At 45.0% G+C, this 18,593-nt stretch overlaps 1 protein-coding gene across 1 annotated transcript in view; it reads right to left on the bottom strand.

The window, feature by feature from the left end:
- Positions 1-18,593, bottom strand: part of RASSF4 (Ras association domain family member 4) — a 172,272-nt gene that overhangs the window by 24,084 nt on the left and 129,595 nt on the right. The window contains exons 5-6 of the mRNA XM_078642761.1: positions 8,428-8,519; positions 7,832-7,983 (exon numbers count right to left, since the gene is read on the bottom strand). Of these exons, the coding sequence (XP_078498887.1) occupies positions 7,832-7,983; positions 8,428-8,519 (244 nt within the window). The remainder of the gene's footprint in view (positions 1-7,831; positions 7,984-8,427; positions 8,520-18,593) is intronic.

Genomic DNA, 18,593 nt, shown 5'->3' on the forward strand with positions numbered 1-18,593 from the left:
TGCACTCAACACCACCCAGCCCCAAGCCGCAACCGACAGGGAAAAGGCAGTCAGAAATATCAACACCAGGATCAACAAAGCCACCGACGAGAAGCCCCCGTTTAACCAGCCAAAACCCGCAGAGCCTCTAAACAAGCCAGCTGGTAGACACTGGAACTCAGCACAATGCAAATTAGCTACAAACAACTGGAGACAAGATGGCATACCAGCAGAGACAACTTAGACCGAGCCATATTCAAGTCAGCCCTTAACAGATACCACCAATGATGTAAAAAAGAACACACTTGGCGTCCACATCAAGGCTAGTGCCAACCACACAAAGGAACTCTTCACCTTCGTCAGAGAGTTTGTATGCCCTAAAGCTACTGAGAACACAATCCCTTAGCAAATAACTTCCACAACAGGATATCCACCATCTACAGAAACTTCAATCTCCAACCCACTGACCTCCTTAGCATCCTCACTCCAACGGAAGCCTCCTCCAACTAACGACTCATCACATGAGAACAGCTCTCCCACCAGACACCACAGCCATGAAGAACTCTATCCACTTGGGAGCACCCATGGATTCCTGCCCCACCACCTCTTCAACCTAGGAAGCAACAAGATCAGCCACCAACTCACCCCCATCCTTAAAGCATCTCTCACCACAACCACATAGCCTTCATAAGTGATATAATAGTTTGGTTAGGGAGTGTAAGTGAGACCATCTTGATTATGGCTGATTGTCCTTATAAGGATAGGGGGAGTGTAGACCGATGTTTAATTTCTGCTTTGACCTTTTCTGTTGTTTCTTCTAAGTTACTTTTCTAGGACACACTTTGAGTGTCCGATATGTAGACTCCCAGATATGTGAGCCCCTATGACACTAGTGAGTCCCTCTACCCATCGGCCACTCCGCAATGACCCTCGTAGCGGCCAGATCAGCGATTTAGAAGTGTTCATATAGAGACCTGACGTTTCGCCAAAGATGCGCATGATCTACAATATTCTGGGGCCTGATCGGTGAGGATCAGTCAGGAGAATAATACGTCTGCATATAGTGCAATACGATCAGAGATTTCCAGGGTCCATTTGAAACCATGGAATAGTGCATCTATACGTACCCAGGCCGCAAGAGGTTCTATGGTAAGAGCAAAAAGCAGAGGGGAGGGGGGCATCCCTGTAGGTTTCCCCCCTGTATCGGAAAATGAGGTGATGTGGCCCCTGCCACTCGGACTGAGGCAGTTAGCGCAGTGTATAACAGTCTAATCAATGCTCCATATAGGGGGCCCATATTGAGTTGTCTCAGTAATATGAACATGTAGGTCCAGCTAACCGAATCAAACGTTTTGTCCATATCCACGAGTAATAGGGCAGCTGGTCTCTCTAGTTTATCTATGGCGGCTATAGCATTATGCGCTCTGCGTATAATGTCTCAGGTAGCGCGAAGAGGCATAAAGCCTGCCTGATCTGGGTAGATCAGGGCTTGAAGATGCGGGAGCAATCTATTTGCCACTATCTCGGCTAGTAACTTAGCTTCAACGTTGAGGAGAGATATTGGCCGATGGGATGCGCAGATTTCGGGTGGGTGTCCTGGCTTGAGAAAGACCACTATGTCTGCTGGCCACCAAATGTGAGGCAGGCATTCATTCTCAAGGACTTCATTAAGGGTTGCGTGGTACTGGGGCCCCAATATTGTCATATTCAATTTGAAGAATTCACTCAGGAACCCATTGGGTCAGGCGATTTGCCAGATGCTTTTTCTGAGGCCCCTGAGGTCAACTCCTCCAATGAGGCTGGAGCCTCAAGAGAGTCTCGAGCAGTAGAGGTAAGTGCCTTAGGTGGTAGATCTCTAAACAAATTTTCAATCTGCTCTTTTGATATGATTTTGTGTTTAGTATATAGTGTTTGGTAGTAGTTGGCAAAGGACCGGGCCACAGGCATGGGATTGGTGATCATTTCACTTAATGATTGGAATAGTATGTGTAAGAGTTTCCCTGATGTATCCCCCCATTGAGAGATCCTTCTTTGTGTGGCCTGCCATATGTGTTTAGTCTCATCTAGCTGGATACGTTTATATCTCTTCTGCAGTTTGCCTAACTGTCGGTGTGCCCTATTTCCATCTCTGTCTAGTACTTGCAATTCAGTTTGTATAATCTGTGCTTCTAGCTGTAGCAGAGCCTGCCTCTTCTGGTGTTTGGCAGCAGTGCAGTAACTGATGTCAAAGCAGCGAATAGTGGGTTTCCGGGACTCCCACAAAGTAGTGGCAGAGTCCACCGTCCCCCTGTTCATTGAAAAGTATTATTTTAGGGCCTTTGTGTGAGTGAGTTCAATAGCTCAGATTGTGTAGATGCCATGGCGATATCCGCCACTGAAACGGCGTCCGTCTGGGACCTAGCTCTAATCGCAGTTGGACGGAGGAATGGTCTGATAAACCCCTGAGTAATATATCTGCCCTGATCAGACGATTTGTGTGCTCCCTGGTGATGAAATGTGATCAAGTCTAGAAAATGAGCCACGCACTGTTGAGAAGTACGTACACCCCGCTTCCATTGGGTGAAGCCTCCTCCAGGTGTCTACGAGTGGCTCCAAGCAGGACTCTTTTTGTGCACGTTGTGTTGTTGCAGGATGGCACCTATTGACGCCGGGGTGTATGACATCGTTCCAATCTCCCCCAATCAGCACCAGACCATCAGGTAAGGATCCCCAGGTGTTGATTATGCATGCAGTGAATGTGTAACTGAGTGGCGGCGGGGCATATAGTCTAGGTACAGTTTTTATTCACCATAAATTAGCGTGGAAGTTTAATATGCCTGTTGCAAAGAAGGCGTAACGTGCAGATCACAGATCTGTATTTTATGTGGAAAGCTAAGTGGATTACTGCTTTTGTCACAGAGATCCTTTTGTTACCACAGTTCATAAGATACAACATTAACCTCTTCCATGCTCACGCCTGTTGTACGCTCATGACGAGCTGAGCTTGTCATGTAACACAGTAATTGCGAATCTTTAGCGCACAGCGGTAAAACGCTTAGCGCGGATGGGGTTAATATAGAACAGGGACTGTTACGAACTGTCATCAAAGAGCTGCATACAAACTGCATAAAATAGGTGAGGACGTTCTGTTTTTATCCCCAGTCTTTCATTATCTATTCCTCATGTTACTGGAAAGGGGTTGTTTGGGTAAATATACCTTCTTATTAGTAAAGTCAGCCTTTACCTGCTTTTTACAACTAATTAAATGTATGCGAGAGAGGGGCTATGGAGAGATGAGGGGCACTTTTTCCCAGTCGTCATGGGGGAATCCGAGGAGGTGGTCATGGGGGTTGGGTGGGAAGTGCCAAAAATGATTGTCACACAGTCACCAACACATCTGAAGTCGGTCCTGTGCCAGAACCAAGATTCGTTCCCCCTCATACACTATTCAGAGGACCAAGGACTGCTGGCCAAAGGTCGACTGGTCATGTTTCAGTTGCTTATTGTTGTATTTGGGTGTTAACACTGTTTGGGCAATGGGTTCACCTCATGAGTACCAGTTTAAAATTGGTAAAAAAGACAAAACAATGAAGTAATACTATCACAAAAATGTGCCTCACTAGGTCACATAATTTTTCCTTTTCTAGCTACATAATTTAGTTAATCTTGCTTCAGAATGTGTATCTGATGCAGCCTGTCACTTCATTAACATAATAACAATAGTAGACAGGTGGGATTTATTCCTCCCAATTTGGGAGTTTGGTGGGTGTGCAGGGGGGGGGGCAAAAGTGAAAACAGAAGATTAAACAGTGGCAGATTGACCATGTCTCTCTGAAACCTTGCTGCTGATCATCTAAGTTTCCTGTAAGTGCTGTATTCTGAGGAGCACAATCTGTGGGTGGGGGTAGTGGGGGGCTCTAAAACCTCTTAATTTTGATGATATTTCAATTCGGTCACTAAGGTGTTGAACCTCGGCTAAAACGGTTGTGTTTGTCAAGCCAGCAGAGCCAGCAGAGTAAGGGAAGGGAGGAGATTCTATTTCATGGTAATGTTACTCTTGGCTCTGGCACCTTGAGAAAAAGAAAGATTTTAGGAGAAGTTCAACACAACAATTGCCACCATTATATAATTAGCATAAAATGAAAGGGTCTCAGAGCCCCCACAAAGGATGCTCCTGCAGCATGATTTCAGATGGCATGTTCTGTCGCAGTGTTTGATCTTCAGTGTTAGGGGCGGATCTTCGGTTGGAGCAGAAGATTGTCGCCCGACCTAAAGGCCACCAAAGCCCCCCCCCCCCGAGATGAAAACTAAAATGGTAATTCTTTACTATTTTATTTTTTCATTGTCCAGTCCTGAACTGAGTGACAAGATGGGGCGAGGCCTGCAGAATGACAGCAGGTAAGAGGGGTAGGCAGAGGGCTGCATTTGCACTTTTTAAAGTGCGCATGTCTCTTTAAAATGTTTTTTTTTTTTTTTTTTACACAGAGTTTTATATACCGCAAACTAGATCCGAATCGGGTATCAGAGGGCTTTACATAGCACCAGTTGCATTACATGAGGACACATTAATTTTTTGTTAGGCACGGGGAGATTACGTGATTTTCCAGAATCACAGGATGTTCAGCGTCATTGCCTAGACTCCAAACCAGTTTCCCAGATTCGAGGTTGACCGCCCTAGCCGTTAGGCCAACTTCTCTCCCCTCCTCTCTTTGGCCGTCCACTTTAAACCTCTCAACTCAGCTGTCTTAAGACCGCTGGGTTTAGAGTAAGTGCAGACCTCCAGACCGCTGTGGAGTGCTGAGTGAGGCTGCTCCCTGCAATCAGGGAGCTGCTCACATGCTGCATGTAAGCAGGGCCAGGATTGGGCAAGGGAATTTGGTGGTGCCCGCAGCCTTGCACTGAAGAAAGAAGAGGTCAGGAGCGCCCTCCCCTCCCCTCCTCCCCTTAGATGAAAGCTGACACTGGTGTCCGTGGAAACATTCAAAATAAAAAAGCACACTTTCAAATCTTATGACTGCACATATGTGTGACCTATGTCATTTTGATTTAGGGTGATGGTATTTTTTGTGCTCCCTATAGCAATACTAATTGGACAACAAGAATTGAATAAGAGTATAAAGCACTGTGCTAAACAGAAGAGTAAAGGAGAGAATAACGTAACACTACAGTCTTTTAACTGCATAGTGTGCAATCCCGGACTCAAATCCTGGCTTACCCACTTAACCAAGTTGTGTGATCCACAGCTCATTACTCCAGTTCACTATCCATCATTTTCCTTGACCACCCAGTGTGAGAGCACATGAGTAATTCATTATTGGAACTGCACTGTACAAAAACCTAATTTATTTATGGTTAATTTAAAATTTTCTTCCAATGCAGTAGTTGCCCGTCCTTAAGGGTGGAGGGGCCACGCCCTGCCAACTTTTTCCGATTCAAAGAGTATCTGTCAGACTGAGGGAAGGTCAGCCTGACAGACTCCTTATTTTAAGTTTAGGCAGCCAGGAGCTTAACAAGTGCTGAATGAGCAGGCGCCTCGCTGCCTGAGCTGGACTTTGCCAGGCTGAAGTTGGCACAGCTTCTGTGGGCATGACCTCTTCAGCCTGGCAAAGCACTTGGAAGACCTCGCCCTCATGATGAGGAGGGAGTGCCAGTGATTGCCTCGGACCTGGGTGCTTCAGTTTTAAGCCCTGAAGTGCCCAGACCTGAGTGTCCATCACTGACGCCTCATCCCAGGAGGGGGTGGGGTCAGTAACTCTCGCTGACCCAAATCCCACCCTGTGACGACGTTGGGACTGCCAGCTCCTCTCATTGGATGACCTAACCTCAGATCAGCCAATGAGAGGAGGTGGCAGGCCCAACCCTCCTGGAACCTCTGAGGCTTCCCTTCAGAAAAGCTGGGGAAGATAAGTGTTATGTTTTTATGCAATATTTGGTGGCATTCATGTATGTATGAATGAATGCATATGTATATGAGAGAGTGTGTGTGTGTGTGTATGCATGGAGAGTGGCGGCTGGTAATTTTAGGAGGGAGGGGTTGGACGGGACACACACACACAAACATATGCATTCACACACACATCCATTCACAACAGAATATTCATACATACACGCATGCACAAAACATTAATTTGAAAGAAATCACACTTACCTGTCTCAGAGGTCCCAGGAGGGTTGGGACTGCTGCCTTCTGTCATTGCGGACCTAAGTCAGCCAATGAGGGGAGGCAGCAGTCCCCACTCGTAATAGAGTGGGATGGGGTCAGTGAGAGTTGGCGACCGCACCCCACTCTGTTACAAGGTGTCACTGATTGACACTCGGCCCTAGGCACTCAAGGGCTTAAATTTTAAGCACCTAGGTCCGAAGGCAATCAGTAATGCTCCCCCTCGTCATCAGGGGGAGGGCCTTGAGAACCTTTGCTGAGCTGAGAAGGTCATGCCAACAGGAGCTGTGACATCCTCAGCTCAGCAAAGTTCAGCAGAGGCAGCCAGGAGCCTGCACATTTAGTGCATGTCTAGCTCCTGGCTGCCTGACCTGAAAATAAAGAACAGGTGGCAGCTGTGCATGGGTGTGTGGGGGAAGCATGTGTGGCACTCTGCCCCTCTTTTTGCTCGAATTACCAGTTAACATTTAACAGCAATATATGCTATATAAATTGAGAACATGACAAACGGACACGTTTTGGGTAACTTACAGCGACATCACAAGGTCATAGGGATATTCTTAAATGTTTCATGTTTAAAAAATATTGATTTCAATAAATGTCACTTAGTTCATCAGTATAAGTATACGTATTTAATTGAGACACTGAGAAATGTTGAAATATAGATTACTTTTTTATTTTTTTTCCATTCAGTCTTTATCATATTTTTTCATGACATTTGTTGCCAGATTTATTCCAGCTTCCAATGACTTGGCTCATAATTTGGCTCTCAGAATGAACCAAGACTCCGCTCTAGACCAAGATTGTCTGTACTAATACCACCCTCCACCTACACCCCACCACACCAACATCCCCCTCCCACCTCTTACCGTGAATGTATTATATCCTACGCCAATGTACTGAACAAGTATTTGCAATGCAATAGGTCTTGCATTTACGAGAGTTTGAGATATTGGTATTGTAAATGACAATGCCTTTTATTTATCCGTTTTGATAATTAACACATAAATAAAAGGAATTGTCATGTACAATGCCAATAGCTAAAACTCTTGTAAATGCGAGACCTATTTCATTTCAAAGAGGCGTCCCAGGATGCTTGTAAAGTTAAAACGTGCATTGGCACGCTGAATGTTGCAGGAAAGCATGTTGTGCCTGCAGTAGGAGAAACTCATTAAAGAAAACCGTGCTTACAGACTAAACGAGATATACTGTGTACCAACAAAAGTTAAAGGGCCAGTCCACATGGGAGGCTCCAAATGAAGACAAGGCGGTACTAAGGAGGTACTAACAGGACTATTAACGAATCAGAATCCAGCATTTATGAAGGACACAAGCCAATGACAAATATGAGCGGAGAGTGGAAGGGGCTTCAAGCCCATTTTCGAATTCTGCATGCCTCACAGAGCAGCGCATGCGCTGTCCAGGCTGGACCTAAAACATGAGACAGAAAGCGGGAAAAGGGAGCTGCAAATGACACCGCACATGGCAGAGGCCCTAGCAGTGAAGATGTCTGCACAGTGGCTGCCTATGTGGTACTGCTACTTGCAGCCAGACCAATTTAGATTACCACTGCTTGTTTTCTTCAAAGTTCCAACAACGAACAAGCAAATTTGTTCTTTTTGTCTAACTTGTGAATCGCAGTGTCAGTGGAAAGGCTGTGGTCTGGAGTAAAGTAATGGATGTGTTTGTATCCACTGAACATGTCCTATTTACCTTATGGTTATAGAAGTGGCCATTGATTGAAAATCGGTGGCGCTTCATCTTGCGGCTTTCCCCCGGGCTTCGGTATTTTGATCTCATCATCACTGTGAAACTTGCGTCACTCCTCGTCCGCATCAGCCGAGGCACTCCTTCTCCACAAGAACCTGCAAGTAGATATAGTGAGGTGCTCTGCCTCTTTGCTAGGGGTTAGCTTCTTATTCATATATAGACAAGTGAGGTGACAGGTAGTGAGAACTTCATGAAATGATCAATACTTTGGGTGGGGTCAATGTGACTGTCTCAGTTTTGGTAAAATGATTGGCTGACCTCGACCCTAAGTGGCTCACCGAACTACTTCCTCCCAATAATAGCCCTAAACCATAATCTTAGTCAACAGCACTGCCTTATGTGTTACTTTCCACAACCTCCACTCCCACTTTAGATGTGAGGGCCCCTGTCTCCCCCCTTCAAACTCTCTTTTCTGCCAATGTATCTGGATTATTCGCACAGGTTTACAGTGACAAAATGGTGTATGCGTTTCCTACAGATCTGAAGAACGATGACCACTTCTGTAAGTTATTTTAAAAACTCGGATCTGCATTACTCACATGAAGAGTGGTCCTCACACTCGGACATATTGAAGGAGTTATTGTTTGATTCATGAAATGGCTGTTCCTCTTCCTCGGAGGAGATCATGTTTCTGGAACACATAAAAACTGAATTGTTAGAAAACAAATGAATAACTTCTTGAGGCTGTAGAACACACAAAACATTGTTTTGCCAAGAGAATTTGTAACCACAGCATAAGCCCAATGCCATCCACTGTAAACTAGAAAAGTGACAGAGACTAGTGCCATTTTTTAGCAACATTTTTGAGCATAGTATTAGCAAGTGGTATCCTATTGAATGCTTGGAAATATGAATGACATGGAGCACTATGCTCAAAACTATAATCAGTGGCGTAGCAAAGAGGGCGGACCACCCGGGTGACACGAGTTTTGGTGGTAGGCCGTCTCCCCACACCCAAGACAAACATAACGGACGAATGAGTCGTTTGAGACTGACTCCGTTTATAAAAGTTTTTTTCTGTGAATATATATGTATAAATGCACACACACAAATATATATATCAATACAAAACCCTCTCAGGCATAGAGTGAGACATAAATTATGTAAAGAAAGACGCAGAGAACTCTGGGTAGCTCTCAAGTTTAGGTGGAAAGCAGCTCCAGTATAGAGCACTTTCAACATTAATGACACCTAAACTTGAGAGCTACCCAGAGTTCTCTGCTTCTTTTTTTGCATAATTTATGCCTGACTATGCCTGAAAGGGGTTTGTTTTGACTTATGCTGGGTGATCCCTTGTGTCTGAACGAGGCTATGCCTCGCTGAAGAACTCTTATGAGGGTGAGGCATGTGTCAGGGGTTGCTTTTATTCATTTCAGGTTGGTTGGGATGGTATTTTACCAATTCAAAGCTGTAATACTGTGCCTGGAGTGGTGAAGGGCTTTTGCCATTTCACAGCTTCACATGGATAGCACTGTGCTAGACCCATGCTTAAGGACTTTGCTGTAGTAATGGCAAAATACTTTGTTCCTTTCTATCTTGGTTTGGATAGCACTGTGCTAATCCTACGCTTAAAGACTTTGATAGAAAAGCAGACATTTGAGGTGAGCAAATTTAGAGTGTCCCTGTTGTTGAGAGTGCTCTATACTGGAGCTGCTTTCCATCTAAACCTGAGAGCTAACCAGAGTTCTCTGCTTCTTTTTTTGTAAAATGTATGCATCACTCTGTGCCCGAAAGGGAGTTGCCCGGTGGAGTTGCTAGACAACTAATGAGGAGATTGGCCCTGGTTTCCCCCTCGACCATCACCTACCCAGCTGGACATTGGACACAATTCTTCCTCGTCTCCTTGCTATGGCTCCCTCCTCCCCTCCTTTGCTAACAAATTCTATCAACCTCGTTGTTTGGTTACTGTAACTTACTACGCTATTGTAATTGACATAATTTGTAATGCAATTTCCCTTTGTTATAGCGCTCTGATACCTCCGGGTCTAGCTAGCACTATATAATCCTTTTGATGTACCGTTTAATGCAACAATCCTCTGGTTAAGCGCTCCGATACCTCCGGGTCTAGACAGTGCTATATAACCTTCACAATTCAGTAAACTAAAACTGGTCTTCCTGAACGCTGAGACCTGAACATTATGACTGATGACCGGTGGAGCTGCTAGACAGCTAATGAGGAGATTGGCCCTGGTTTCACCCTTGACCGTCACCTACCCAGCCAGACACTGGGCACAGTTCCTCGTCTCCCCGCTATTACTCCTCTCCTCCCCTACGAATTCCTGAAACGTTGTTTTGTGTACTGTACCTTACTATGCTCTTGTTTCTGATGTAACTTTAACGCAACGTTCCTAATGTAAAGTACTCTGATACCCTCGTGGGTCAAGTTCGAGCTATATAAAACCTTATAAATGAATAAAATATTGTTTTGACTTATACAGGGTGCTCCCTTGTGTCTGGACGGGGCTATGACTCTCTCAAGAGCTCTGATGAGGGCATGGCACGTTTCAGGGGTTGCTTTTATTTATTTCAGCTTGCCTTGGATGGTATTTTACCCAGTGGTTAATTTGTGATTGAATAACTGCTGGGGCTCTCGTCAGGAGGCAGTTGCACCAGCCCATTGCTCCTATTATTGCGGCCTATAAGAGAACCAACTAGTAACTAACTATAAAACCCTACAAGCAGCGAGACAATGTGGCGTAACAGCTAGAGCTGCCGACTCTGGAGCTGGAGAACCAGGTTCGAGTCTCAGCATAGGCTCACCATCCTGCGATTCTTGGCAAATCACTTAATCTCCCCTTGCCTAATAAAAATGAATGTGTCCTTAACTGGTGCTCATGAAAAGCGATCTAAAACTTTTGATCGAGTTTGCACTATAAGCGCCTGTGTTGACGATTAAGTGCTGGTTGCCGAGCACCGGAAACGACCGGCTCAAATTAAGCACTGGTTAAGCCTCAACCCGGAACTAAAGGTCCATTACTCAAGTGCAGCTTGCACTTGAGTTTGCGCCTAGGATCTGCATGATGTAAACCCCATCCCACTGCAACACTAGATATCTACCAAAAGCTCACAAGCTACTCCTTAGAGAAGCTTGCACTAGTCTCTAGTCTTTGCTGCTCTGGCTATGTCTCCGACTTGTTTCTTTCATAGCAGGTGAATCAGCGTTTGCAATTTAAAAATCTTTGGTGCCTCAAACCATAGGACTGGCCATGTGTTTCTGTCCAATCGCCCTATTACTTGCTTCATGGAAAGGTCCCTGAGCCTTGAGGGTTTATTACTCGTCTTAAATGGGCCCGATATTGCCAGAGGTCTTAAAGGGTTTTGGACCCCTACCTCTGGCACTGGCTATTACTTGCCACATCATGAACTTTGAGCAGTGCATGGTTGCTCTTTAACTGTCATCAGGGCTCCTACGTCAAGACTCTGTCCACGAATAGGGCTCTAGAAAAAACAAATAATGCGCTGTAGCATTCTGCTTCTTTTTTTGCATAATCTATGCATCACTCTATGCCTGAAATGGTTTTGTTTTGACTTATACTGGGTGCTCCCTTGTGCCTGGACGGGGCTTTGCCTCTCTGGAGAGCTCTGATGAGGGCGAGGCATGTGTCAAGGGTTGCTTTTATTAATTTCAGATTGGTTTGGATGATATTTTACCAATCCAAAGATGTAATACTGTGTCTGGAGTGGTGAAGGGTTTTGGCCATTTCACAGCTCAGCATGGATAGCACTGTACCAGTCCTATGCTTAAAGACTTTGCTGTAGACTTTATCCCTTTCTATCTTGGTGTGGATAGCACTGTGCTAATCCTATGCTTAAAGACTTTGATAGAAAAGCAGACATTTGAGGTGATCAAATTTAGAGTGTCGCTGGTGTTGAGAGTGCTCAATACTGGAGCTGCTTTCCATCTAAACCTGAGAACTACTCAGAGTTCACAGATAGGCCATCTACTGAAGCAAAAAAGGCCCAAGTACATAGGTTAGTACCTGGAACACACTGTCTTCTATGTTATGTAGACATTGTCATGGTAAGACAATTCAGTCTAAGAATTCTACACTACTTACTTATTAGTATCTACTATGCATAATCTTTGCCCCGTTGGACCCTTTTTCTGCAGAAGCAGAAAACTTGCATGGAACGTACTGGACACAAGTCATCAACTGCTATCTGCACACAGAGTTACTCTACAATAGCAAGATTTATAATGTGCTAAATACCTCCACACACATACGATGCATTAGAAGCATGTTTTGTGTAAACGTTTACACTCATTAGCTAGACACAGGCTGTACAAAATTAGGTAGAAAAGTAGTATGGTAGCTACCCGCACTAAGGGAACTATAAAACAAACTAGCTCACTCATTGGATGATGACATGAGTGATGTCATCAATTATGTTATTTGAGATGTCAGCAGTGATGTCATAAATGATGTCAGTATTTTACGAAACAAGGGAAACCCAGAAGGTATGCCATAGGGACCTTGGGCAGTAACGTATTTTAAAGAACAATGGTCCCTATTTTGGAAGGAAAAATAGAGGAACACAATAATCATACGCTTAAATGTATCGTATGTCTTTTGTCCAGCCGGACAAGAATTTATTTTCATATAGGTTCAATTAATTGTGATTCAAAACATTAAATAACAAGTGGGCACAGCCGTGACCCACAGAACACAAGACAAACCAACGAAAAACAGAATGGCCAAAGGCAGGGTATAAGATGTGTCTGTATGTTTGTAATCACTTATGACAGACTTAGATAACCAATTACACACCATTGATCATTACAATATTATAAAATAATATTGCATATGGTGTTTTTAGTGTCGACGACGTTTCGATGCCATTCACAACAGTATAAAGCGTCATCTTCAGGATAAAAGATAAATCATTGTTGTCTTAAACTTAATCACATGTATAGCACGGAAGCTCCTGCTCGCGCTGAATATTCAGCGCGAGCAGGAGCTTCCGTGCCCTGTCCCTCCGCCGTTATTCAAGAGGTGCAACTTGGCACCCAGTGGAAATATTATCTAACCCAAAGCCGCAAGTGCGATCCGGCACTGACTCATATCGATATCAAGAATTAAATTTTTCGAGGAAGGCCGACGGCCTAATAATGATCTAGTGGCTGCCGTCGCTAGTTACGGATCACAATGTGCGTTCCATTCCCGGTACATCTACCTGCTCCTTCAAACTAATGCGATATAGGCTATACATGTGATTAAGTTTAAGACAACAATGATTTATCTTTTGTCCTGAAGATGATGCTTTATACTGTTGTGAATAGCATCGAAACGTCGTCGACACTAAAAACACCATATGCAATATGATTTTATAATATTGTAATGATCAATGGTGTGTAATTGGTTATCTAAGTCTGTCATAAGTGATTACAAACATACAGACACATCTTATACCCTGCCTTTGGCCATTCTGTTTTTCGTTGGTTTGTCTTGTGTTCTGTGGGTTACGGCTGTGCCCACTTGTTATTTAATGTTTTGAATCACAATTAATTGAACCTATATGAAAATAAATTCTTGTCTGGCTGGACAAAAGACATACGATACATTTAAGCGTATGATTATTGTGTTCCTCTATTTTTCCTTCCAAAATAGGGACCATTGTTCTTTAAAATAAATGATGTCAGAGCATGTCATGATTGATGTACTGTGTGAGGTCATAAGCATTGCATGGAGGGAGCACAAGTTATAGTTAGCTTTGCTAACTATAACTTGTGAATTTCTGTGTTTTTTAAAAGTTCGAAACGTTAATGTAGTTACTAACATATTCACCAAACTATTTTAGCTAACCCTTTATTTTTTAGTGATTTCTAAGTTTTTATTATAAAAACAAAAACAGATCTTTTTTATCACTCCTAACTTAAAAGTTACTTTAGATTTTTTTTAGCAGAAAGTAATATTTACATACCATATGTAAAGTCAACCGCCTGCCGCGCATGGTAAGGCCCTGCAGCAAACCCCCCACAGCAGAAACCTCTCGCTTTTAGCCGTCAACAGCAGTGGGCCCCCTTCCCAGAGCCGTATTAGGTCATGGGGACCCCATTTCCCACGGCATTAAAAAAAATGTTAAGGGGAAGGGTGCCGCGCAGGTCCAGTCCCTGAGCTTATTCTGGCTCAGGGGCCCCCATCCCCTTAATGCAGCAAGTGAGCCAGGGCCAACGGTTTGGGCCTCTGGGGCCATAGAAGGCTTAGGAGGGGGTACTGAGCAGCTTCCTCACTTTAAAAAAGTTAATAAGCCCCAGGGAATGGAGGCATTGGGACCTTTGAAGGCTTGGGTAGGTTAGGGTTCCCTTTTTGGGACATTTCAAGCAAAGGGGTGGGCTCCCGTCCTATAATGGCTCTAGGAAGGGGAATCACATACCCTCCCTCTCGTTGTGAAATGAAGCCCGGGGTTGGGCTCCCCTGGGCCCAGAATGGCTCGGGAAAGGGGGCCACACACTCCCCTTAATTAAACAGTGTGGTCCAGGCCTCCATTCTTTTTCCCAATCCCGCGAAAATGCGGAACAAATTGCTGATTTTTTTGTATTTTGGCACGGGGGGCATCAGGATTTTGTGTTTTTGGACCCCCCTTTTTTCTCGGCCCCCACTTGAAGGATCATCCTGAAATTTGCCATGCACAAATTAGGGGGAAAAGAAAATATATTTCCTATGGAAATGCTGACCTAACTACTATAACTACCCAGTGGCAACTGCCACTGGGTAATCGATTACCCAGTGTTATAGGTTTTATATATATTGATATCTATATCTATATCTATATCTATATATATATATATATATATATATATATATATATATATATATATATATATATATATATATATATATATATATATATATATATAATGCACAAGCACGTTTTGGACAGTAGAGATTCAAGTCAGGAGATTCATATCCCCCCCCCCTTGCAAACGATTTATAAAACAGATGAGGAAACAGACGGTTAAACATCAAATACAATAGGTCTAATAAAATGGTGAGAAAACTAGAACAGAGTAGACAGCTGGACCGGAGCTTGCCAACTGACAGGGCATCCAAGGGGGGTAAGGTTGTCAATCCAGTGAAAGCGAGTGCGATACTATGATTGCGTAAGGGGGGTGGAATTTTCCAAAAATGACAGCTACCTTTTTGCTGGAGTGGACAGCGAGTCCTTAAACACAACTTGTTGGTCTCGTGAGCTCGTTACAGCACCTGTGCTTCGCTGTTCTTGTTATTCTTTGTCCAGGACAATGAACAGGATGTCCTACCAGTGATTAATGGGAAGTGGGGTCGTGGGATGTTTATTTTCAAACTTCCCACGTGTCACTCCAGATAGCTACGCGTAGGATCTCCGCGGCTGCGTAGATAATCTAGATTCCAGACTAGGGGAACAATGTGCCTCTGAAGTGCCACGAGCTGATACACTCGCAGCTGTAAGTTTCAGAACTTCACTTCATCGTTAAGGTGAGGTGGACAGTCCGAACCAACGCTGCACCAGCAGGACAGAGATCAAAATGTCTTTAAAGGTGACTTTGTAGATATCACTGACTCTAGTGAGTATTATACTGCTGTTTATCCTACATTGGTGAATTCTTTTTAGTTCACGCAAAGGTAATCTATTTTTGCTCTCTATATATATATCGTCTGTGTTGCAGGAATTCGGAGTCTAAATCGTGATCAAAAATTACCTGAACTGAAGTGTCATGAAGCAGCATTGGTTCGCACAACCCTCCAAACTTAGGGGCAGATTTACAAGCCCTGTGCGCCGCCGGTGCATCACGTTGCGTGACGTACCGGTGGCGCAGCCTGCTAATGGATATTTACAAGCACAGGTAAAGTCACCCTGCGTGACTTAACCTGTGCTTGTAAATATCGCCCCTGTTCACGCAGCACTTTGCGTGTTAGGGGCGGGACATGGGTGTTGTTCTGGGTGTTCCCACGCAACACCCATGTCCACTGATGCATTTCCAGATTTACGAGAAATCGTAAACCTGGAAATGCGTCAGTTTGCTGAGCCACCATAGAGGTGGCGTAGCAAAGCGAATTGGGGAGAAATGTTTTCATTTCTCCTCGTTTTTTCCTCTTTCAATGCGTGCTGCATTCTACAGCACGCATTGAAAGAGGAAAATGCCTGCAGTGATTGCTTTTGTGCAGGAAGGGGCCCCTTCCTTCACAAAAGCAATCTCCCCATGGCACAGGCATCCTTGCACCATGGTGCAAGGGTGCCTGCGCCGGCGGATAGCAGCTGTTTCTGCGCCAGCGCTGGGTATAGCACAAGAATGCGACATATCATTGTAGATATGTCGCATTCCTGTACTCTGAAAGTGCTGCAACGTGGCGCAGCCAAAGGGCTCTTTCTTGTAGATCTGCCCATTGGGGTCTTGTGTGTCTTGTCTCTCTCAATGGCGTCAAAGTGTTTGGAAAACAAACTTTCAGAGGCAGTTTAACAGACGTTGGGACAACCTAACAACTCAAAATTTCCCAAACATTAGGGAAATAAAGAAGAGCCAGAAACACGGCTACAAACTGGATTTTAGAGTACATTGAAGGAGACATCTCTCTACTACTTGTGCAGCCAGGTAATTAGATTCAAGTCCATCTGATGTTTTAATTTCCTGGCTGTCAGACCACATTGAGGGGACTGGGGGCGAACAGTGCAGATAGGGGTTACTGGGGCTTGGCCGTGCTGAGTGAGGTTATTTACAACTGGCGCCCTGGTGTCCATCCTACTATACCTCTGCAAACTGGACTAAGTAACATCCTTTCCACGCTTGACTCTCAAGGTAGCGAGGGCAAGCAGGGCAAGCAACTCAACAATGAACCAAAAGATGAATGTCCAGCCTAGTGCTGGTCTTTTAGTAAAAAGCAAGTGCTTTAGTTACACAACAAAAGTAAATACTGCACAATTCAATGATTAACACAGGGTTGAATCCCTGGCGTGGTTCTTCAAATATCGACATTCCTTCCTGCACTAATGTCCTCACCCCATCCAGGTAACTACCAGGTGCTGAAAGCCCCAATACTGGTGGCAGAGGCATGAATTAGGCATTGGTGCAGGTTATCACATCACTCCCTGTCTGGGTCAGAGCGTAACACCCGTGGTCTCCATCGGGGAGCAAGTATCAAGTATAGGGTGCGCTTCATCTTCAAGTGCACCTCCGTTCAGCAGCTCCGTGCAATATTGGACACTCGCTTCTTCAGATTGGGTGGCAGGCCAGGTGCAGTCCTCAATTGCAGGGCTGCACTCAGGCCGCTGGTGCTTGCAGAAGACAGCAAAGGGCATCAATAGATCTGGTCTCCTCGACTGCATAGATTATTTTGGGGTGTACCAGCATGACTTCCACTGCCTATCAGACATTCAATGGTGAGCTGTTGTGGTGGCCTCCCAGGTCGACCAGGTATTCAAGGGCAAGGTGCAGTTGTGGCCACATAGGCTGATTAGGCAGTCAGTGGCACAATGCATTTGCAGCTTCCCAAGCTGAGTCAGTGGCACAATGCATTTGCAGCTTCCCAAGCTGATCAGTCATTCATTGGCGAGGTGCAGCTACACCATGTGATGCAAGGCCAGGGTGGACAGCGGGTAAAGCCTAGACAGGTTGGTTACAGTCGTTGGTTCAGTTCTTGGTCAAAACTGCATAGAGACGAGGATGGCCCCCTCAGGATTTGGGTTGCTCTATGCTCCGCTCTGTTGGTGGCTGCTTTCTTTCAGTGCTCCACACAGCAAGGACATGCTGAACTTCTCCTTCACAGTCTGTCCTCCTGCAAGGCCAGGCACATTCCTTCCCTCTCTCAGCAAGCCAGTTGATTTCTAGGCACCAGTAAGCTCCTCCAGCAGAAAGTACAGGCTTCAGAGAGGCTGGCTGTCAAGCACACCCCAGCCCAGGCTACACAGTAGCTATTTAAGAACTCTGCAGAGCACTCCCTTCCTTGGTCACAAAGAACTTGGAACTGAAACATGAATTAGTTTCGATCTCACTTTTATACACAATTTGTAAACGGGGCTGGGGATCTATTGTCTCAAACTTAAGAACCAATGTGGACTCTATTTTAAGTGTCCTTTTCATGCTGCTCCCCCCCAGACACAGGCTTTTTATACAGTAATGCTTTTCACAGAAGGTAACACTGGGATTGTCTCCAAATTAGAGCACCCACAACATTTCTAATGCAGTAGCTTGGGACAAAGGGCAGGATTGACCTAGAAACGTACTCGCCATGAGAGGGAATGGCAGTCCCACCCTTCACCTCTACCATGTACCAAAGGTCAGGGCTCAGGAAAAACTAGTTAGCAGCCCTTTGGTAACATATTCTTAATGCAATTCCTAAAGGTAACCATGTCTCTACCCTTCTTACTTCAGTGTCTGTATTGCCACTCTCCAGCCATAGGAGAGTGGAGAAGTGTGGCTCACTGGTTAGAGGCGGCAGACCCGTAAGCAGAGAACGGCCCGGGACCAGGGTTCGATTCCCGACGCGGCAGGGTCGTGGACCAGGGTCAGCGGACTCGATAATTCTCGCCTCGGTGCCTAGACCGCCGGGGATGCTTGGTCGCACCTTAGAGATACCCATCAGGGACCATCTCTCAGGGTGAGCCAGGACGGGTTCCCCAGCGGTCGAAGCATGGAGATACTCCTCCGGGAGTCGATTCCTAGCGCTATATAAACCCGCAATTAAATTAAATTAAATTAAATTAAATAGGAGCGTAGAAAAAACACTTC

This window comes from Lissotriton helveticus, chromosome 5_1 (assembly GCF_964261635.1).
Source record: "Lissotriton helveticus chromosome 5_1, aLisHel1.1, whole genome shotgun sequence".
In the NCBI taxonomy this organism is placed as follows: Eukaryota; Metazoa; Chordata; class Amphibia; order Caudata; family Salamandridae; genus Lissotriton; species Lissotriton helveticus.